Genomic DNA, 22,597 nt, shown 5'->3' with positions numbered 1-22,597 from the left:
TAGCAAATGGCTGAACCTGGCTGTAGCAGGGGACTCTTTTCCCTGTTCTGAGTCGAACAGGGGCAAACAGCAAGGAACATATCCAGCATCAGCCTTAACAAATCTGGCTGGAAAAGGGGAGCAAGGGCGCTGCTTTCCCAGTGTCCTCAGAACAGTGTGCCCTGTGGTTGTTTCTTGCTATAGTTGGACAGACAGCAGAGATGTCTGTCCCAGCAGCCACCCTTCTCACTGTTGGCCCTCCTGTGTGACTTCAGCTGCCTTCCTTGGCACATGGGGGGACATGATACTGTTAGCCCTACCACCCAACACAACTGCAGGACTGGTATCTTCCTCTGGGACTTCTCAGTGTTTGCTCCCATGGAAATGCCCAGAGCTGCATTGGATGAGGAATGTTCCTTCCCCTGTGACATCAGGCTCCACACATCCCTCTGCTCCATGGGAGATGCATGTTCATAGCACTGACCCCCATGGTCCAAGAAGCATCCCCACATCTCTGGAGTCTGTGTTATTACACCCTTTTAGTGCCTGCTTTTCAGTCCCCTTGCACACAGGGGAGCTGGATTCCCCCTGTTCTATAAATCAGCCCCCAGCCCTACACTCCAGAGCTGAGCCCACTTATGGTGTGTGGGGAAGATGCAGCTAATTCAATACAACCCTGCTTGGGGAAGAGACTGGGGTCTGGCTTTGCCTCCAGATGGCCCTGCAATTACTTTTGTCCTTTTCTTGGGATGACAGAGTCTTTTCTAACACTAATGCACCACTCATCCTCTGCAGGAGGAGGAGGTGTCCAAACGGGCCCTCATGGCAAGGCCTGTTCATCAGCAGCTATGTGAAGGCCTGGCATGTCTGACCAAGGGCAAACCCTGTTTTTTGCAGGGTGAGCACATGGTGGATTCCCTGTTTTCCAGCCTGAGTCAGTTGCTGTAAGCTGTGTCTTCCTGGGAAGTGTTCCCAAAGAGCCCTGCCAGGTCCCTACCACCCATGCTAAGGGAGCTGGGTGCTGCTCTCCAGCTGCTGCTGCTCCTCCTCCAGAGCCACCAGCACTTTGTTTCTGCTGAGGCTGCTGGAATTTCTAGAAAATGCCCCAGGACAAAAAGGTGAGGGAGAGACCCTCACTTTCATTTCCTTTCCCTAATGAAATGCAGATGTGCTCTCTTTGGGAAACAAGGAGATTCCTGCTGCTTTCCCTCACAGGCCTGGGCAGCCCATGCTGAGCAGGGTTTGGAGCACACAGCCCCAGGCTTCTGCTTTTCCAATTTGTTTTAGTAACTGTGTGTTTGCATTTTAAAGGCCTTTAAAAGAAAGTCCTTTAAGGAAAGTTGTTAAGGCAAAGTGGGAGCTGGAGCAACCTCTGCCAGCAGGCAGCAGCAGAGGGGAGTCCAACACTGAGGTGGTGGTGAGAAGGTCTCTCGTTCCTTTGAGGTACTTTTCCTTGCAGGAGGGATGGGAGGACATCTCTGCCTGACATCCCCTGCTAACAGAGACAAGCTAATGAAGCAGACTTATTTTTAAAAGGTGCTGTAGGACCATAGCAAATCGGTAGTGAATTTGAGACAATTATTTCAATCAGTTGCTTGGGGCCAAACAAGCACCATAATATTCCTTTCTGTGAATTTCCTTTTTCGTGTGGGTGGCAGCTCTCTCTCTGCTTTGGTGCTGCCTGCTTGTTGTATTCATGTGAGAGCTACAAAGGGTTCTTCTTTGTTCAGGCACCATCCTTCTCCTTTGAAGGGAGAGATTCTGGCATCACCCGGATGGGTAAAGGAGGCTTGTCAAGAGCCCTGTGAACATTCCTCTTCCCTTGCCTGCAGGGCCCAGGAGAGCAATAGGCACAGGGTCGTGGGCTGCCCCTGCAGTAATGTTTTTCACCGTCTTTCTCCACAGGGGTCCCAGGCAGTGATTACATCAATGCCAATTACATTGATGGGTATCGGAAGCAGAACGCCTACATCGCCACGCAGGGTCCTCTGCCAGAAACCCTCAGCGACTTCTGGAGGATGGTGTGGGAACAGAGGACAGCAACTATAGTCATGATGACCAGGCTGGAGGAGAAGTCCAGGGTACAGTGTGTGCTTCCTCTCGTTTCTGGAGCTGGGGAGGGGGAAGGTCAGAGACAGTGATGGGAACACTTCACAGCATAAAGGCATCCAGGGAGAGGCAGGTCCAGGAGTGTGTCTCGCTGCAGGCACCCCAGCAACAAGTGCCTTGTAAGCTTATCCCTGTGAGGCAAAAGGGTAGCAAAGCCTCCTATCACTGTGCTGCTCATCAACCCTTGTCTTGCCTGCGTGTCTGCATGCACACCCACCCTTTCCCTGCCCACATTGCTCTTGCCACAGGGAGAAAGGAAGCTCTGAGATGGGGTCTGACAGTCCCTAAAAGCCTGGGTGCTGCGTCTCAGAAGCTGAGAAGCTGCAGTGGGTAGGTGATATCAGCAGCATCCTGCAGCCTTACAGGGTGCTGGCATCTCTGGCAATGCAGAGGAATGGCTGATGGGGTCTCATTGTAATAACAAGACTAATTTGTGCCTTGTCCAATGACAACGTGTATAAACGATTGGCTCATACTGCCAAGATTAGGTATTCTGGTGTAATAAATGCAAAGCTGCCTACAAACTGTGGGGAAGGCACAAGGTCGAGGAAGGAGCAGGAGTCCTTGCTGCAGATGATGCTTATGGTGTCTTGTGACTTTTTACTCAGCCCTGAAGCAGGAGTTCATAAGCTGTAACCAAAGTGCTTCTGTGCCCAGATGCGCCCATCAGGCAAAGCTTCTGCCTCTCATGATTCAGTTTGTTCCCAAAAGTAAAATTTTAGTGGTGAGCATTTGTACTTGCAGAATATTTTAGTGTTACCATGCCAACAAGCAGGAGAAGGGGCTGTTCTCTCAAGCTGTGAAGTACTGGTTATTTTTAGCCCAATAATCTCCTTCTTGAGAAGCAGAAACTGTCATGTTTGGGTTCAGTTAAAACTTCTGCCCGCATGCTCTTTGTAAATTTCAAAGCTTTAGCACTGAAATGCTTGCAGGGGGGTCCTAGCCCATGCTGGCTGGGAGAAAGGAGCAGGAGCAACTAATAACCACGGCAAAACATCTGCTTTCCTGCTTGTATAGAAATAGTCTTTGTTCATGGGCTTCCCCAGCTCTACAAGTGGCCTGAACCTGCAGGGAAAAATAGTGTTCCTTGGAGACAAGCTGCCTCCAACCCCAGCTTTACACTGTGCTTCCTGATGCACAGCCCTATCCACTCTGTCCAGTGACCACCACAGCCCAAACAAGGAGGTGAATTAACCTGACCCATCCTGCAGCTCAAGGCTTGGCATGTGGGCTAAGCAAGATCAGAAGCTGCTCATCAACTGCTCTCTGTAGCTGAAGAGTTATTTGGGGACATTTTTGTGCCATTGCATTTCAGTGATGGAGCATATATTTAAATATGAGGAAAAGCCCCTTGAGGTTGCCAAGTAAATCCATGCCCAGAGTCCTGACTCACTTAACTTCTGGGCTGCTTAGTTATGAGAAGGAACTCCAAGGTGCATGTTTCTCAAAGATAACTGTTTTCCTTTGACCCCACAGGCACTTGTCATTTCCTGAGATGCCTGTGCTGCTGAGCCATGCATTATCTTCCCCCAGCACACTCCCTGTCATGTCATCCTGCTATTGCTTCCAGCAGTATCAGTTTCTGTCCCAAACACTGTGCATGTAATCAAGCTTTGGTGATGGGATGGGTACTGTGAATCTCTGTCATGGGCAGGGGGTGGCCAAAGACCTAGCAGAAACTGCAGGCAGCCTGCTTGACTGGGCATGCTTCCCAGGGGGGCTCTAGGTTGACCTGACTGGACTCAGACTTCACTCCCCAACACTGCGTGCCCATGCCCTGCTGGCTTTTTGGCATCTCCTCAGCACTAATGAGAAATGGTCATTTTTCTCAGTCACTGCAGGAGAGGCAGGTTGCCAGGGAAAGCAGTGGGGAAGCCCTGAGTTGAGCCAGTCCTGCAAAGCAAGGGCTTCCCTGGATGTGTTTGAACCCTGGAGGTACCTTGAGGCACCCACTCACACGAGGGCACTGGTGGGGAGCTGGGATGTGGACTTGCAGGAGATTATTTTCTCTGTTTCTTTTGTTGGCTTCTTCAGCATCTTCCAAGGCAGGATGGCTTTAAGTGACTTTCCTGCTCTACTTCTCCTCAAGCCCCTGTGATGATGGCTAGAGCTCAGTCAGGACAACACCTTTTTGGGACAAAAGAAGATCTTGGTCACTGTCTATTGCTCCCAGCTTTCAGCATGAGTACTGTTTCACAGTATTTTACTCCAGAGCCTTCAAACGTTATCTGATGCAACCCCTCGGGTCCCTCCAGCATCTCTGCCTGCTGATGTTCAGGCTACTGTGGGACACCACTGCTCCAGGCAGTTGCAGTGTCACAGCCTTAACCGTGGGTGACCTTGCTTAGAAGTCCCCTTGCCCAGGGGCTTCAGTGGGGCACAGGACTGTATCTCCAGCTGTGGAGCCTGGGATGGGCAGCAGGGCCTCATGGCGAGATGCCCAGCACAGAGCAGGCTCTGCCACCTTTCCCAGAGAGCTCCCCAGGTTCCCCTTGGCAGTGCTATCTGTAGATAAGCCAACTGGGACCGGCAGGAGCTTCACATCCCTGTAGGGGTGACACAGCTTTAAAGGGCTCCTGAGCTGCAGGGAGGAAAAAAAAAAAAATCTTTAAAGAGCATCAGCTTTTATGGTCTGCAATTTTAGCTGGCTTGATGGTCCAAATCATCTTCCCTTTTTCATGTTTTCACAAAGCAAGAGGCACATAAAGGATAGAAATGGCAGGATTGTGCAATTTAGCTGCTTTCAAAGCTTTACAATCAGTTTCAGAATCATTTGGTGGCAGTTCAGAAACACACATTGTAGATTAGCTTTCCCGAAGCTATGAGTATGGTGTCCCAGCCGGGGTATGTTGCACAAGAGAGGTATTAAAGCAGGATTTCTCCTACCCTGGGGTGTCCCCAAGAGCGTGGCAGAGCAAGGTCTCCTGGAGCAGTGTCATGGTTTGTTCTGTCCCAGCCCAGAGCAGCAAGCAGCTGTCCCTGGGGCGTGATCTCCCCTGGCACTTTGAGTCCCCAGGCGGGGGTGCCAAGAGGATGGTACTGAAGGGCTCTGGGGACGAGAAGCCCTGCAGCCACATCCTGCTCCAGCCCTTTCACTGGCAGTGATGCTGTGTGGAGTTTGTGAGTGAGGCTGGGAACAGAGTGTGGAGCTGAGGAGAGTTGCCTGGCTGCTCTTGGGCACAGGACATCTAAGGGAAGGGACAGGAGCCACTCAGCAAAGCTGCAGTGAATGGCTGTTGAGGACATTAGTGTGCTCCTTAAGTTAATGAGAAGCAATCACAGCCAGAAGAAAACATCTCTTATCTGCTTTAGTGCCACAGTGCATCGGCTTCCGCATAAAATTTACAGAGCTTGAAAATGGGGCATAAACATTATGGGTAAATTTGGCAGAAAATGTGACTGACTCTTATCTGGTCATGAATAAATAATTTTCAATTACCAACCCAGGCGCTGCTATTATCCCGTGCAGGGAACTCCTCTGAAGTTTGTTTTGTGCTGGAGCACACACAGCCCTGTAGCATGTAGGTGGCAGGAAGGGACCCCTCTCCCCAAAGGGGACATGCTGTGCTGCTCCCAGCAAACCACACTGAGTCTGACACAGCACGTGGCATATGCAGGATGCCATTCTGCCCTCATCTCCTTTAGAGAGGGGTCAAGCCATCCCTCAGCCAGGGTCAGACAAACTCAGGTGGCCAGGGATGCAGGTGTCACCCGCTTGTGAGGATAGGATCAGTTTAGCTGTGAAATAAGGTTTATGACAGCCAAGTTGTTTGCTCTGCAGCTAGTCAGTGTATATTGTAGGCTGCTCTGTGCAAGCACATATCCAAGAGAGCACAGCAGCCTGAAGGGCAAGAGACCTTGGGCAGGAGGCATCAGAGCTGTTCTGGGCACGAGGGTGCCCACAGTACCCCATCAGGCAGCCTTGCTCCGGACACTTCTGCCAGGGCATGGCCTAGGGAGAGAAGACCCTAAAAAACCATGGAGACATTCATCCCTCTGCCCTCAGGTTGCTGCTCCAGCAGCCAGCATGCAGGATGAGGGCTCTTAGCCCTCACAAGCCCCACCCTGCTTAAAGTGCCTTCAATTACAAGGCTGAACTTCATTGATTTCTAATTAAGCCTGTTGTTTCCCTTCCCACACATTCCCCTGTAAACACGCTTGGCTAATAATTAAGTTTACTATTCCCTGACAAGCACAGATGATCTTCCATTCATTCCTCTCTCCTAGGGCGGGAAACAATATTCAGTGCAGTGCACATGGGTGGGAATGAAGTCTTCCTCCTGTCAGCCAGGCACCAGGGCTCTGCAGGGCAGGGGAGCCGAGTGGCAGATGAAATAGGAATGCTCAGGGTGCCAAATTAAATAGGGAGCTTGGGTCTGGAGAGAACAAAACTGGAGGAGTAGTTTGCAAACACTGAGCTATGAATAGGAGGAGGGCATCAGCAAGTGATCAGGGAGGGATGCTCATGGAAATGAAGGGAGTGGAGGGATGGGGCCCTGGGGATGTGTTAAGGCTCCCTGCCAAGTGGGCTGTAGTGGCAGCCATGACTGGTAGGTAGCTCAAAATATTCTGGCTGTAGGGCTGGGAGGAGGAGATAAAGATGCTGCTGGGTAGGGGGTCTCTAGGGAGCAGTGGTGTTTTCCTGATGGGGCAGTGCTCTCTGCACAAAGGGGCTGAAGGGGTGGTTTGGCCACAATCTGTGTGTTCTTGCAGAGGGAGAACAAATTGTGTCTGAGCTGGCATCTATGCCTTGCTGTGGAGCAGGTTTTGACCTGCTGAGAAATGTACACCTGAGAAATGTAGATTTCGAATGCATTTGAGCCTATGGCAGTGCAGAAACCAGGCTGGAGGTGTGTGGGCTGTGTCCAATCTTTCACCAGTGGAGTTTGCTGCCTGGGAGCCACACTGACAGGGACACTGGGGACTATGATTGCAAAGAGAAAGGTAGTGCCTGATGCTGTTTGTTGTGTATTGTGTCCTCACGTCTCAGTTCAATGCTGTGGGTCCAGGACATTGGGCTGGGATAGCAAGGAGGTGGTGGGGATGCAGGCTGCACCTTCCTCACCTCAGCTGCCCTTTGATTAGAGCCTTCCTCACAGAAACCACAGCTTCCCCTGCCCTGCTTCACCAGCTTTCCTCTCACCAACTTGCAGCTGCCAACCTTCTTTCCATCTAGGTGGAGCTCAGGCAGGGGGATGCTGCAAGCACAGCCTCAAGACCAACATCTTCTCAAAGGAGAGGCAGAGAAGAAAACTTAAGGCACAAGCGAATCACTGCTAGCAATTGCTGCACGCTGCCTTTTTACCTGGTGCTGCTCTGGCTGCTGTCTCTGGTAGCCTGGCCCACTCGTACCATTTCTCACCAGTGTCTCCAGGAAAAAAATAAAAATCCCTTTTTGAATATGAATCTTGTGGAAAGGAGCCCAGTGCTGCCTCTCTGCTGGACAGTCAGGGAGAAGGGAATCTACGTGTTTTGGGACCCCTCACATAGTGATTCTTTTGTGTCTTTACCTTTGGAAGGGCAGAGACCTGTTCTTCACCCCAGATGCCCCAGGAGCAGCCAAGCACTCACCCTTTCTCCTCTCCTCCCCCTAGGTAAAGTGTGACCAGTACTGGCCAAGCCGGGGTACAGAAACCTACGGGATGATCCAAGTGACCCTGCTGGACACAGTCGAGTTGGCAACCTACACCGTCCGCACCTTTGCGCTGTACAAGGTATGGCCCTGGCAGGGCTGTTCCTGCCACAGGTAATGCAGAGCTGCTCTTGATGCTGCAGGGTGCTGCATGGCCCACAGGCAGAGGCTGCCACCTGTGCCTGGCTTAGCAAACCATGTGTCTAGCCCACACATGGGCCATTTTTCAAAGCTGGGCTGCAGTGGGAAACCTGCTGTAGCTTGTGCATCTGGGCACAACTGGATTTGGGCCAGAACACCTGATGTTCTCCTGTATGCATTCAGGATAGGCCCCAAAGCGGGGGCTGTGTTTGCCTCTGGCGGGTGTAGATGAAACAGCTGTCCTCCCATTAGAGACACAACATGGGAAGCAGTGAATTTTTAGCACTCCTGTCACTAATAATGCAAATGGAGGGGCTGATGTGTGCACAAGCCCTTCTCTCCTGCTTTCTGTATACCTCATTAGTGTTTGAAAATCCCTGGGAGAAGTGCTAGTGCTAGCAGCAATGCAGACAGGCTTTGCAGAGGGCTGCCTCTGTGAGTGACTGAGCCAGGGCCAGGCCAGCAGAGCCCAGCAGTGTGCCATGGGGACACCTCACACCCCGGGAAGGCATCTTGCCCCAGCAGTCACCCAGCAAGTCCTACCACATTGCTGCATGGAGAGTCTGGAGCCGGGCAGACACAGTCTGATCAGCTGTCCAAGGGATGCAAAGGAGCAGGGAGAGAAGTGCCCACTGTGGCCCTTCCATACCCAGTGCTTGTTTCCCCCTGGATGTGCTGCAGTGCATATGTAGGTAGTGATCACATGCTGTGCAGAAAGGAGTTTTTCACCTTCCCTTCAGTCTGCTGCACACCTGCAGAGTTGCCTAACCTTGGTTTCCACAGAGCATTTATTTGTACAGAAACCTTGTAAGAAGCCTACATTTTGCCTTCAAATTTTCAGTGGCAAAATCCCAATGCGTGGATGATCAGGCACAGTGTTATGTGTCTGTTGTTACCCTGCCAGCTGAGTAGCTTGTTACCCCATCAGTGGGTTCCTGTCCTAGGATGAGACTGTTCTCATGCAAAACAACTCCTCTTTGTCTTCAACAGAATGGCTCCAGTGAGAAGCGAGAACTGCGACAGTTCCAGTTCATGGCTTGGCCTGATCATGGGGTTCCAGAATACCCCACCCCAATCCTAGCTTTCCTGCGACGGGTTAAGGCCTGTAACCCACCAGATGCTGGGCCCATGGTTGTCCATTGCAGGTAAGACTGTGTTTGCAAAGCTGCACCTTGGCATGTACCTCCTGGCTGCAGGAGCTTTAAGCTGTCCAGATAAAAGTGGAGTCTCCTGCTCCTATAGGGAAGGTTTCATGATGGTATAATGCACACTGACTCCATGTTTGGGCTGGGAACAGGGCAGAACCAGCAGTGATAATGCAGTGGTGACATTTGTATTGCTACTCTTCTGTCAGATTAAACAGCACAGCTGCATAGAGAGCCTCAGAAAACACTTCCTCCTGCAAAACTGCAAGTATCATTTTAAAATGTAGTGTTCTGTGCTCAGCATGAGTAGGTGGTTCCTGTCAGAGAGACATCATTGACAGACACACATGCAGTGACCTCTACAAACATTCACATGTAGTATTTACCGTAGAACTTTTGCAGGGTAGAAAGGCAGCTCTTTAAGCAAAATATTAGTCTACCAAGGCTCAGCATCTTATCCAGGCAAGATTTATCTATACCAGCCGAGTGGGGACTATTACTGAACAAACCACTCCATCATTGCTGTTCCAGCATACGCCTTACCAGCAGTGTTTAATGCTCTTCTTTCATGCTCTGTTTCAGATGGGAGTAGGGTATAATTAACACACAAACAAGCTATATTAAAGCCCTGTTAAGGATCTGACTTGCACCATAAATGAGGAAATGTCTAGCTTCCTATCTCTGCCAGTGTTTACATGTCACAACAGCATGTGTGTTGTTTCAGGGTGCTCTGAAGGTGAGTAGTTTGGAGGTTGCTGCTGCCCTCCTAACAGATACGGTGCTTGAGCAAAGGGCTCTGCATAGCCTTGTGTGATCTCCTCTTTCTGCTTTCACCTCAGGCTGTCTGCCCTCATTTTATGGGTCAGGAAACTGTGACCAAGGTTAGGGGACAAGCAGGCTTGAAATTTTAGGCTTTACAGATGCCAAGGCCCAGCCCACACTTCAAGTCTTCTGACTTCATGCACACATACGCTGTCACTCTCATGCCTGATAAACACATTTCTCCTTCCCTTCTGGAGGTGCTTCCAGTCACTGCAGGGACCAGCAGAGTAACATCATGTCCCTTCCACTCCATCAGTGAGAGTGGGACAGCAGAAGAGCTGAGTAGCCTCTCCATTTCCCTTCTCCCTTGCTCCCTTTGTCACCTTTTGTCTGAGGCTCATCTCATTAGCCCCCAGCGCGGGGAGCAGCCTTTATTCCCCTTTTGTGCACTCCAGGTCAGGGTTGCTCTCTTAAGCAATAGCAGAGCTTACGTGTCATCTGTAGGAGACCTCAGGCCATGTGCTTTCTTCCTGCAGTGCTGGCGTGGGCAGGACCGGTTGTTTCATTGTCATTGATGCCATGCTGGAGCGGATGAAGCACGAGAAGACTGTGGACATCTATGGCCACGTGACGTGTATGCGCTCTCAGCGTAACTACATGGTGCAGACAGAGGACCAGTACATCTTCATCCACGAGGCCTTGCTCGAGGCAGCCACGTGTGGCAATACTGAGGTGCCTGCACGCAATCTCTTTGCTCACATCCAGAAGCTGACCCAGGTGCCACCAGGCGAGAGCGTTACAGCAATGGAGCTGGAATTCAAGGTTGGTGGCAGAGCCCCAGCACCCCTGTTCTCCATCCCCCTGTCTCTGCCCCCACAGCCCCACTGGGCCATTCTTCCAGGAACTGGGAGAGAAGAGCCATGGATCATTACAGACAGTTATTTTTTTGTGTGTTTCTAAACCAGGTAGGCACAGAGTTTTAAAATACATTTGAATTGTAAAGCTTGTGTAGGCCATGGTCCCCCCTGGATTGGGAGCTTCTGGGGAGGATATAAAAGGCAGATGGATGCGCAGTTCTCAGCAGCACATTCTGCTCTAGGTTCACTGTGCTGCAGGAGCTGCATCAGAAATCAGATGCAGATCATGTTAGTGATAATTGATGTTACTGTGAACAACTTGTCTGGAAACTGCTCCAATTTAAATATGTGAGACGTTTATAGTCTCATTTATTCAGTGCTGAGCTCTGTTATCTTTTAACCACCTTCAAGCCTCAGAATCTGGAATTGGTGAAGGCAGTGTTTTAAGGCACACTGTTTTTAAGAAACTAAGCCCACATTTTGCTATCTGTATCTGTGAATGCAAACTACAGGTACTTATTACAGCCTTGAAAATGTAAGTGGGCTCTGGAAGCACCCATATTCTCAAATGAGGTGCGTTAGTCCAGTGCACTCATGCAGGGATATAGTTCATGTAGCTCATGCAGGGAGGCAGCAGAGCATGCAGGCTGTGAAATGAACTGCAGCAATACAGCTTCACCCTGGCGATTCCCTCCAAGGGACAAACCAGCAGGAATGGCAAAAATATTGATATTTTATGTAAACTGGGAATAGCCAAGCAGCTCTGTCGTCTTACCAGAGCTGATCATGTCCCGAGCTTGGGACAGTAGAATGTGCTGCATCAGTATCTCATAGTGACACATATCCTGAGAAAGCTCTCAAGAGAGACACAGAATTAGGCTCAACTCCAGCAACTCTGTTGTAAGAACAACAGAAATTTGCTGTTTCTCCAAGGGTCTCTTTAGAGTAGTAATAAAATTTGCCCCTCTCTGTGCCCTGGCAGTGTCCACTGCATGGGAAGCCCTGCAGAACAGGATATGGGAGGGCCTCAGATGGCTGCATCACTCCCCAGAGAGCAATCCTGTCCTTCTGCAGGGAGCTTCTGCCTAGGACCAGCTGCCACACACAAAGAGAAAGGTGGCTCTGGAGATGCTGGACAGTCTTTTGGGGATGAAGAAATAAAAGAAAAAGGGAAAAAGAAAAAGAAAAAAAGGACTTCTGTTTAAACATCTCTGCCAGCAGATCCAAGTAACATATTTACCATTACTTCAGTTTACCAGGCTCAAAGAGAACAATAAAATGTCTCACAGTAACCCAAAATAGATCTTTTTTACCTAAAACTGTCACAATTCTCACATTTTTCTTGGGTTCTTCTGGGGTGAGAAGTAAATAGAAAGATGTTGGAAGATGGAAAGCTTTACTTTCCTCACACCACCAGGCAGGTGTCCCTGGTTCAGGGAAGTGCAAAGCTTCATGTGCTGGCCCTCTGTAGGTCAGATTGCTACTGGGAACCTCCATTCCACTGTGTGTGGCTTTGAGGCTGTGCCAGCAAGTAAGGGAGGTGGTTCCCCTGCTGTCACCTGCAGCTCTGCACCAAAGCCAGCAGTGAGGCTGTGCAATGGCCAGGGCGGAGGGGCTGATGTGGTACTGAAAACGAGGCTGATGACTGTGAAATAGAGCAGCTGGTGTGCAGTGTCATCATAATGTGGTGACAGAGCCCTTCATCTGGTCCAAAAAGATTGGTCCCCAGCATCTGTCCCTCAGTCAGAGGAGGGTGTGTGGCTAATTGCCGAGAGGGACTCCTGCCTGCCCTGATGCCAGTGTCCCGATTTTGCCGCTCGATTTCTGCACCCCCAGCCTGAGTCTGACATGTCTTCTCCTCTTTCAGCTGCTGGCCAACTCTAAAGCACATACCTCACGTTTCATCAGTGCCAACCTCCCGTGCAACAAATTCAAGAACCGCCTGGTGAACATCATGCCCTACGAGCTGACAAGAGTCTGTCTGCAGCCCATCCGGGGCGTTGAGGGCTCTGATTACATCAATGCCAGCTTCATAGATGGGTACAGGTAAGGGCCACCTGAGGTGCCTGGGCAAACCTGTCCTGCTTGCTTGGGAACATGGGCAGAGCTGTCTTCTCCTCTTTCCTAAGAACTGGTCCTGGCTGCCTAGAGTGGAATTGTTGATCACAATTTTATCTATTTCTGTCTTCTGAGACACTCCAGTGCATGTAGTTACAATATGTGAGGGCTTCTAGTGAGTGAGCATTGCCAGGTTGCTAGTATTGCTGTAGGCAGCACATGGCTGGGATGGGAGGCTGTACTGGCTCCTGTGGAGGTTTATAGTATCTCCTGGTAGGAAGCCCTTGGCATGTGTTTTATATCTGCAGCAACTAACACAAACCTGCCCTCTCTCATTAGCTGTAGTAACTAGAGATAGAAGTATGCAGGATGCTTGCACCTTGCAAGCTGATCATGGCTGATCCAGGCAGCAGGCCAAGGTGCATTGTCTCATGTCTTGATCTGGGGGGTTCTGTGGATCCTCATGTCAGGCTTGTACTGGGAAACTCATTACTGGGTTCTGCTCACCAGGATACATTTTAGAAAACAGAAGTCAGGATCTAGTGGGGACAACAGAACTTAGAGTTTCTGTATCTAACTCCTGGCATCATATTCTTAGATGCTAAGTGCCAGAAGAGGAGAACACAAGGTAACAGCGCTGTGGCCACATCTCCTTCCCAGCCAATCCCCAGACAATAATCCAGACCAAATCCCAACATCAAACACACAAGGCTGATTTCTGTCATCTGTGTACAATCACAGTAGGGTCAACCAGTGCAGGAGTGGTGGATGCAGTGATGCATATGGCACAATTTCCCTCCAACTTGGTTCTGCCCAAACATTTCTAATGGGCTGGTGAGCCCCCAGGAGCAGCAGCCACTGCCAAAAGGAACAGATATTGATGCAGCCAAGCTAATGGCTCTGTGCCTCTGTCCCTGCTCCATCAGCTGAGCCCAGGAAGGGTTTCCAGGGGGGAAGGGTTATATGGAGGCAGGAGAGGGAAGACAGCAGAAGAAGAGCAATCCTAGAAGCATCCCAAAACAGGCAAACTGCAGCAAGTTGGGCCCTCTCAGGGTGGGACAAAGTAATAGAGAAAGATGAAGGGGCTGGAGAAAAGCTGTCAGGGAGCAGCCCCTGCTCCCTCCTGCCTGTGTGGGTCCAAGCCATCCAGCACTATGTCATTAAGGTGGCTGCCTGGCTATGTCCATCCCTGGCAGCCCTGTGCCTGGTAGGTGGGCTGCAACCTCAGTGCCCTGCTCCAGAGCTGATTAAGATTGGCACTGGTTTTGCCCCTCTGTGATGCTGGAAGGAGGGCTGCCTGCATCGCAGGTGATACCATTTCATGTGCTACCTTCCCCATCTCTGAAGAATGTTGTTATCTCTTCCCATCCTTTCCTTTCAACCGAGCTGTCTTCTCAGTATTATCTAAAGAGATCCTGGCCCAAGGTCCTGCACACATCACTGATGTTGCATCTTTATTAGCTCTTTTTTTCTCTCTGCACCCCCACTCCCTGCTTTTTATGATGTCTTATAAATCCACCTCGAAGCAGTCCCTGTCTTCATCCTGCACATTACAGCAGTCCTGCAGCACGTTCGTTAATTTTTAGCACCAGTAGAGAGGTGCAGTGCTGGACAGGAGGATGCTGCTCCGCGTCTGATGGGCTCCGGCGCCCCGCAGTGGTGAGCCGGACCCTGCGGTGCCGAACCTGTCACTTTGCAGGCAGCACTTGCTGGGCCCTGGGCAAGCCAAAGACCTGACATGCCAGGGGTGCTTTCTTCAGGTTGGGTGCCAGGCTGGGGCAGGGCAAGCTCTGCTTTTCACACAGGACATTCTAAGAGATGCTCTGATTCACAGTGGAACCCAGAATTAATTTGGAAGCTTCCAAAAAGTTGGCAAAGTTATATTGGGGATTTCCACACTGCCCCAGCTGGGGTGTGTGATCCAGGTGATCTGTTCTGGTTGCTCTGTGTCTTCCCATGCAATGGGAGGGATTTTGGGTGCTGCAGAAAGTAACTGTTGGAACCCCCAGAGGTACTGCTGCAATCATCCCCAAGCACAGCTTCTACTCCCAGCCCAGATGGGTGCTGGCAGCCTGATCACATAGACATGGGTGCCAAGAAGGCTCTCAGTGCAGCAGCACTGGGGACAAGCAGCAGGGAGATGCTGGGCTGGGGACATTGTTACCTCAGCAAGGACCAGCAGCCTTTCTGGATCCTGCATCCAGTGGTGGTCTCTACATCTGTGGGGACCACTTCTTAGAAGACACATGCTGGGCAGGCTCATTCCTCCCCCCAAGCATGTGGCTAGTCCTTGAGACTTGTCTCCTGCAGTTGCATTGTCAGCCCTGCTGCTTGTCCCCTGATCCTTGCTTCCAGCCCACCAGGCTGCAGAAGCAGCTGCTGCCCACCTCCCAGAAGCTGCTCTGAGCACCATTATGTTTGTCACAGGCAGCAGAAGGCCTACATCGCCACGCAGGGACCGCTGGCTGAGACCACAGAGGATTTCTGGCGGATGCTCTGGGAGCACAACTCTACCATCGTGGTGATGTTGACAAAGCTGCGCGAGATGGGCCGGGTACGAATCCTGCTCAGGGGAGAAGGGGGCTGTGTAGCTGCTGTCTGTGAGCACAACCTCTCTGCTCACTCCAGTCTGTCCCCAGCACCCACTGCTCTGAGCCAGCCTCCTGCTGGCTTGTCCCATGGCTGATCCTGTGGCCTACAGCCACTTATGCTCCCAGGGAGTGGGAGGGAGGAGCAGCAGCTTGTCAGTGCGGATATCTCACCAATGCTTCTCACCCACAGGAGAAGTGCCATCAGTACTGGCCCGCAGAGCGCTCTGCCCGGTACCAGTACTTTGTGGTGGACCCCATGGCAGAGTACAACATGCCACAGTACATCCTCCGGGAGTTCAAGGTGACAGATGCTAGGGTGAGTGCAACTTCTGGCTCCACAGCTCCCCTGCCTCCCATGTCCCTGCCCAGGCCAGCGGAGGGAGTGTGCAGCTCTCCAGTTCTTCCTCCTGGAGGAACCAGAAAGCAAGGTCCTGCCTTGCACTACAGGCAGAAAGGGCTGCTGCCCCTCACCTGCTGCTCCCCTCACCCAAGTTCTTCTTTACCAGCTGTATCAGCCCCAGTAAGCAGATCCGAGTTCCCTATCAGCACCAGGGGCTTATCAATCCCCTGCCAGGTGCTTCACTTGCACTGTACACTTGGGCAAGCTTTGAACATGAGCCTAACAAGGTTCAGAGCTCCTGTGTGACAGTAAATGTAATCCTGAGGTGTAGCTGTGCCCCAGATAGGATCAGGGCACTGACCCAACAGGACCCTTAAGGGACCCAAAGCCCTGCTCAGCTCAGTCACTTTGAGGTGAACATGTGAGAGCAGAGGCAGGCCCCAAATGCTCAGTAAGATCTCCTAGATCTGCCTGGGCTCATCCATGGCCTGTGCACCCTCTCACTTGGCCTGGGCAAGGGGGTCGCAGAGCAGGCCAGTAGCACCAGTGCTGAGGGAAGCAGGATCAGCCCCTCTTGCTGTGTCCTCACATATGGTTCAGGTCTAACACATTGTCCCTGCAGGACGGCCAGTCACGGACCATCCGCCAGTTCCAGTTCACAGACTGGCCTGAGCAGGGAGTGCCAAAGACGGGAGAGGGCTTCATCGACTTCATTGGGCAGGTGCACAAGACCAAGGAGCAGTTTGGGCAGGATGGGCCCATCACAGTGCACTGCAGGTGAGTGGGCAGAGCTTTGTTTCCATCATCCTCTGGATATGCCCACTACCTCAAGCAGCTACCCTGCACTTGGTGCCCCTCCTGCACACCACTGGCAAAAGCCAGGCAGGAGGAGACAAGGAGACAGCGTCCATGGGTGCCATTGGCTGCTTTTCTGCCAGGTGACTAGATTAACCCAGTGCCCTGGAGGTACTGGTTTGCCACTCCTTGAGACAGTCCTTGGACAGGACAGGGTGCCACAGCAGCCTGGCCCAGAGGCAAGGCAAAATCAATCGGCCCCATGGGGGCACCTCTGGCTGGCAATGTCCCTTTGGTCTCTCCTGAATCCCCTGAGCATGTCCCCATGCTCCATGAGCTTCAACTTCTCCCAAGAACTCTGCAGAACCTCACCGGGGCTGGCAGGTCTCTAACAGCACCTCTTGCTCCCTCCACACAGTGCTGGGGTTGGACGCACAGGCGTGTTTATCACACTCAGCATCGTGCTGGAGAGGATGCGGTATGAGGGCGTGGTGGACATGTTCCAGACAGTGAAGACCTTGCGGACACAGCGGCCAGCCATGGTGCAGACAGAGGTAAGTGTAGTGTCCCTTATTCCTTAAGGTGATGGGAGATTTGTGGGAGAAGGTACAGGTCGGCATCTCTGGGCAACCCTGCTGCACAGTGTCACAGAATCAAAGAATCAGAGAATTGTCATTGTTGGAAAAGACCTCTGAGATCAGAGTCCAACCTTCAACCCAAATAGCCCCACTGTACCCACTAGACTATGTCTTAAACGGCCACACCTACATATTTTTCTAATGCCTCCAGCAATTGTGACTCCACCACCTCCCTGGGCAGCCTGTTCCAGTGCCTGACTACTCTCTCAGTAAAGAAATTCTTCCTAACATCTGGTCTCAGCCTCCCCTGATACAACTTCAGGACATTTCCTCTAGCTGTATCGTTATTTATTTGAGAGAAAAGGCCAACATCCACCTCACTCTCACACTTTCCCCCTTGCTGCCTTGCAGGACCAGTACCAGCTGTGCTACAGAGCGGCACTGGAGTATCTCGGCAGCTTCGACCACTATGCAACGTAACTAGTGCTTTCCTCCAGTCGCGGTGGGGATGTCTAGGAGTGGAGATGGGTTCCTCTGAGCCAGAGCCGCCCATTCCTCAGTCCTTCTGTACAGGTGGAGGTGCTGCCCAGGCAGCAGACCTCCATGCCAACCAGTTCTGACCACGGCATTTAGGAATTTCGCCCCAGCGCCAAATGAGGGAATTCGACTCCAAAAGCATTTCCAGTCTCTGGCTGAATTTCTGCTCATGTGCATCTCTCACCCTCTCTCACGCGACTGCATTTCACAGCGAGGCTTTAGGTGGGTGGAATGGGATCTTTTTTTTAAACATGTAAAATAGTTACTAGTGGTTTTTATAATCTCCTCTCTCTTTATTTTTTATTTTTTGCAAGTCTTAATGTTTTGCCCAGGCAGAACTGGACCCGCCAAACTTTTGGGAGTTGGGTTTGTTTTTTTTAAAATTTCCTTTTGCTTTTACATTTTTTACTGCCCTGTGTTTATTTCAGCCCAGTCACTGCTGGTTCTGCCCATTTTAGTGCAGCTTCCTTGGTAATTTGCAGCAGCTGGCTTGTGGTTCCTGCCCGGCTCCATTCCCCGTAGACTGCTTTTTAATCCTCTGTAGAATATGAAATTTCATGGAACTGGACCTAAGCTACCAATTATTTTTTTAGCCTTTCCTTCCCCTCCATTATTTCCTGAGTAGGTTTGGGTTTGGGTTTGGGAGGGCACGTGGGGTCGCCAGAGAAGCGGTCCCCTTTGTCAGCTGGAAACTGTTCAGTCCCATTACAATGCGTGTAAAACCAATCCAGTGACCGTGTGTATCGGCAGATCCTGATATGACGTGAGTTGTCATCGCATTGTTTGTGAGAGACCCGAAACCCTTGGGCTCCGGGCTTTGGAGTCTCTTTTTGTGTGTCTCGCTGGGAGGGGGGAAAGAGAAGTAGTTGAGTCCCACAATTCCCCAGAGAGGGGGTGGGAAGAGCGAGACATGGCCTTTTTTGTTAATCCCGCAGTTCTGTGCGTGCAAGCACCATTCTGTCACCTCTCACCAGTGAAGTGCATCAGAGAATTGACAAAGGCAAGGAGCACAAGCCCAGTTGTCCCCAGAGCAGAGCCGGTCAGGCTCCCTTTGGAAAGCAGGGTACTGCAGGGAAGGGGAGGGGAGTACACATGGCTTCAGAGGTTGGGTGTATCTATAATTTCTGCTATCCTGCAAATGTTAAAAGTCACTACAATATTGTACTTTCCGCTACTTCAGGACGTTCTAATGAACCAATGTGGCAAGACTACTGGACTTAATTTAATGGTACTATATATTAATACTCCTTATTATATCACGCTTGCACTAAAGACAGGGATTGAGCAGCCCTCTTTTGAGTGCATTGAGTTATGAATAAAGGTGGTGGAAGGGTATCTAATTGTATTATCACATGTATTCCGAATGTTAAGATTCCAGGCTACGTTGAAATCAGCAATCCAGGGTTGGTAACGTTGGAGGACACATTCATTTTTACCTTGTGGATGCATAGTGCTGTAGGGGTCACTGTTGTATACAGTCTGTTTTCTATTTGTTAATAAAAAAAAAATCTACAGCATCATTGCATAATTCTTGATGTTAATAAATTTGAATAATCGGGTTTCATACAAGCTGGCTTTGCTGTCTGTTTCTTCAGCACTAAGCAGAGGCTGTAGAGTCCCTTGGAGATGGACATGCTCCCCAGCCTGTTGCCAGAGAAGTCTTTTCCTGTGGGTACATCCCAGCCATGAGTGCCCCATGCTTCCCCCAGGGACCTTATGCTAGCAGGGAGCTTGGAGATCCTCTGTGATACCCACTTTGTTATTGTGTGTGCTCATATCACCAGTCAGTGCTGTCTCCTAAAGAAAGCAGCACCTGCAGGCAGCACAGGTGTGCAAGGGAAAGGCCAGTACAAGGGGCAGAACCACATGGGCCAGCACTACATGGCCAGTCCAGCCTTCTTGAGGAAGCCAAATCTGCCCTGGCCAGCACACTAGGTAGAAAAGCGTGGCAGACGGACTGACGAGGTTTTCCCTGATGTGATTATGGGCACCTTCTTACTGACTCCTCACTGACTTTGCTGGAGCTCAGCCAGGCCAGATGGGCAACCAAATAGGTGCCAGATGCAAAATGGTGTTTCTCCCTCACCCAGCTGGTTCCTCCTGCTGTGCTCCCAGTGTGACCTGAGGCCAGTGGCACCTTTCTCTGGTTCTGCTGTTCAGCAGCCCCACTTGAGGATGCAAATCTGAGGGCAGACCGAGCGTCTGTGCAGATGCATGCACATGTGGACATGCCAGCACCTCTGGCATTGATTTGTTTTGCATCACTACCAGGGCCCAGGATGGCAAGACTGCATGGCTGAGCAAGCACCTGCTCGTAGGCAGGTATGTGTATGGAGGAAGGACACCGTGGTAACCACTGTGCTTTAGGAAGCCAGCCAGCTGGGAAGTAAAGAGGGCAGTGAGCACCTGCCTGTGCTGCAGCAGGAATGCTTTGTCTGTGCCACTAAACTGGTGACGGGCCCTTCATGGCTTGGATGTGCCGCTCATCGAGCACTCAGCAGGCACTGCCATGTGCACAGCACCAACCTCTGGTCCATGTGTGGCTTCCGATGCAGTGATTTGCTCTCACCAGGAACAGCAGTTGCTAGAATGCGTCCACATACGCACAAGCACGTGCACGTGTATCTTCTTTCTCTTTGTCCAAGAACATATTTTGCTTCCCTTCTCATTTGACGTCACGTTCGTAGCGCAAACTCTTTACAGCTGGCCCAGAAAAAAATGTGAGGGAACAAACACTCCCAATCTCACAAAATAAAAGGAGAACAAAAAAAAAAGGCTGACCCTGTACAATGGACAGGCAGGGATGCTAACCCCACCTGCCTCTGTGCTCCAGGCAGAACCACACTGCCTCTTCCTTGTGCCTGCAACTGCTAAGCCTGCAATGCTCAGGTTTCCCTGGCCAGGAATGATTGATCCTAGCTGGCTTTTTTTTTTTGCCCCATCTTTTTTGGTGTCAGTTTAAGATTTTTGCCTCCCTCTAGTATCAGCCTGGCTTCTCAGTGCCACACCATGATCCAGATCTGAAGGTAATGGTCCCAAGTTGGTGCCATATGGTGGCACTTGACCCCTTTCCTTTGGAGTCTCTTTGAAAAACCAATGGTATTAACACTGAGCCAGGGAGCTCAGTAGCTACTGCTGGCTTTTTGTAATTTTTCCCCTAGTGAAAATTTTCCATTCCTTAATTTGCCAGGTAGCCCTCATGCAGCCTCAGAAAAGCAGCCTTGTAAAGTGTGTGGGGTTGGCAGGTGGGACACAGCTAAATGGCAGCTAGTCAAAGGTGAATTCCTGGGCACTGGTGTGATCCTCTGCTCTTTTCATTTATGATGATTTTTTTTTAATCATTCAATTGATATCTGTAGCAAGAGAGCTGTGTGTCCCCTTCCTAGGCTTGATTTGCCTCCCAGCGATGCTAAATCACATGATTGCAGAATCATAGAATCATAGAATCATAGAATCATAGGGGTTGGAAGGGACCTCGAAAGATCATCTAGTCCAACCCCCCCTGCCAGAGCAGGGCCCCCTAGAGTACATCCCCTAGGAACGTGTCCAGGCGGGTTTTGAATGTCTCCAGTGAAGGAGACTCCACAACCCCCCTGGGCAGCCTGTTCCAGGGCTCTGTCACCCTTACAGTAAAAAAATTCTTTCTGATATTCAACTTGAACCTCCTATAATAATTTGGGTTGGAAAGAACCTTGAATGATCATCTAGTCCAAATAACATCCTGACCAAGCACTTGGTCTTTGGTATTCCATTACTTTAAATTTTTGGTTTTCAAGGGAAAAATACCTGTTAATAAGGAAAAGGAACAGCTGAATGACTCTGAGCTGATTGCACAGTAGCTTGGCAACACCTTTCCCCACAGTCCTGGCATTTCTTGTTCATGGCAACACTGCCATTTTCCTTTGAAAAGCTTACCAGTTCAGTGACTTTTTTTTTTCCTTCTTCTTTTTTGGCTGGTCTGACCTGGTTCATTTTCTGAGCACAGAAAATTCTGATCCCTGCAATTAAAAGCTCATTGTTGTCCTTTTGACAGTTTTAACAAATAACCTCTGTCCACAGTGACAATTATGTTTTATCATAATGTTCCTGCCCACACATTTCTGTTCACAGTAACATGTTACCCTTTGTCATCATAAAAAGAGCCTGTCTCCTGTCTCCCCTGATATTAGAAAGCTGGTTTGTCTTGACTAATGGACAGCAAGTGCAGCTGCCAGGTCACCAGAAAGGCCAGAAACACAGAGGTTATCTCAAAACTTACCTGACAGTGACCAATGCCTCTGTAGGAGGCTGAATGTTGTCCTTGCTGTGCTTTTAATCCCTTCAGTGCCATGTGCCTGGCAATTACAAGTCTGAGCAGGTCACAGAGACAGCAGACCCCAGAAAAATCTGTGTTGGAATGTTGTTTTGGTAGGAGCTTCAGGGCTGCCACATACCCATAGCATGACACTGAAGGAAACGCCTGTCAAGATAAACATACAGTGAAATTAAGGTTTTATTTAGGCCTGAGGGACTGACTGTGGTCTCTGAGGATGGTTAGGAGCTCTTTTGGGTGGATTGTGCTTACTTTCAATGTTGCCTATTGGCTACGACATTTAAAAAGCATTTAGCACAACATCATCTGTGAAAATTGCAGCCAGCCCCCACCAAATGGGTTTCACTATCCCTGGACAGGCTCTGTCAAGCATTCAGCTTTGTCCACACTTGAAAGCCCTTGCTGCTAAAGATGTGCTGTCAGGTCCCAATCCTCAACACAACAGCAGTGGATTATCAGTAGCATACGCCGGACACAAGGGCACTTTTCCAGGTTTGCAGCTGACCCATCCGTGCTGGCCAAACTCCCTCGTGTGGGCCTGGCGCCCGGCCAGCCTCAGGTTGCATTTGCTGCCAGAAGCTTGCCTAGTATCGAATTCTACTTTGGCTTTGCTTGCACGCAGAAATTGTAGGAGCGTAATTAGCTTGTTTAATACGTTCAGTTGGCACATCCATTGTGTGTCACCATGCAGCGTCTGAAAATTAATAACCAGCACTTCCGACTGTCTGCCTGCACAACCGGCTGCACCGGATCGGGGTGCA

The 22,597-nt window shown here is 50.5% G+C and overlaps 1 protein-coding gene and 1 long non-coding RNA gene across 10 annotated transcripts in view; one reads left to right on the top strand and one right to left on the bottom strand.

The window, feature by feature from the left end:
• The window catches only part of PTPRF (protein tyrosine phosphatase receptor type F), a 382,202-nt gene extending 363,109 nt beyond the window's left edge, over nt 1-19,093 (top strand). For all 8 annotated transcript variants that reach the window (XM_071750326.1, XM_071750332.1, XM_071750329.1 and 5 more), the window contains 10 exons: nt 1,885-2,060; nt 7,683-7,802; nt 8,852-9,006; nt 10,305-10,590; nt 12,493-12,671; nt 15,111-15,237; nt 15,465-15,590; nt 16,237-16,391; nt 16,828-16,963; nt 17,399-19,093. In XM_071750326.1, the coding sequence (XP_071606427.1) occupies nt 1,885-2,060; nt 7,683-7,802; nt 8,852-9,006; nt 10,305-10,590; nt 12,493-12,671; nt 15,111-15,237; nt 15,465-15,590; nt 16,237-16,391; nt 16,828-16,963; nt 17,399-17,467 (1,529 nt within the window). In that variant the 3' untranslated portion in view covers nt 17,468-19,093. The remainder of the gene's footprint in view (nt 1-1,884; nt 2,061-7,682; nt 7,803-8,851; nt 9,007-10,304; nt 10,591-12,492; nt 12,672-15,110; nt 15,238-15,464; nt 15,591-16,236; nt 16,392-16,827; nt 16,964-17,398) is intronic.
• Nucleotides 1,243-22,531, bottom strand: LOC139799052 (uncharacterized). Of its 2 annotated transcripts, none has more exons than XR_011727069.1 (5): nt 21,783-22,531; nt 20,051-20,227; nt 7,154-15,681; nt 4,028-4,215; nt 1,243-2,219 (listed from the first exon to the last, which is right to left on the bottom strand). It is a non-coding gene; the product is annotated as an uncharacterized lncRNA (long non-coding RNA). The 2 variants fall into 2 exon arrangements; XR_011727068.1 differs by having other exon boundaries at nt 7,154-19,190; nt 21,783-22,003.
• Between the last annotated feature and the right edge of the window lie 66 nt (nt 22,532-22,597).

The sequence above is a fragment of the Heliangelus exortis genome, chromosome 8 (genome assembly GCF_036169615.1).
Source record: "Heliangelus exortis chromosome 8, bHelExo1.hap1, whole genome shotgun sequence".
Taxonomy (NCBI): domain Eukaryota; kingdom Metazoa; phylum Chordata; class Aves; order Apodiformes; family Trochilidae; genus Heliangelus; species Heliangelus exortis.
Note: the sequence above shows the minus strand (reverse complement) of the source record. Positions and strands in the feature narration are given on the sequence as shown.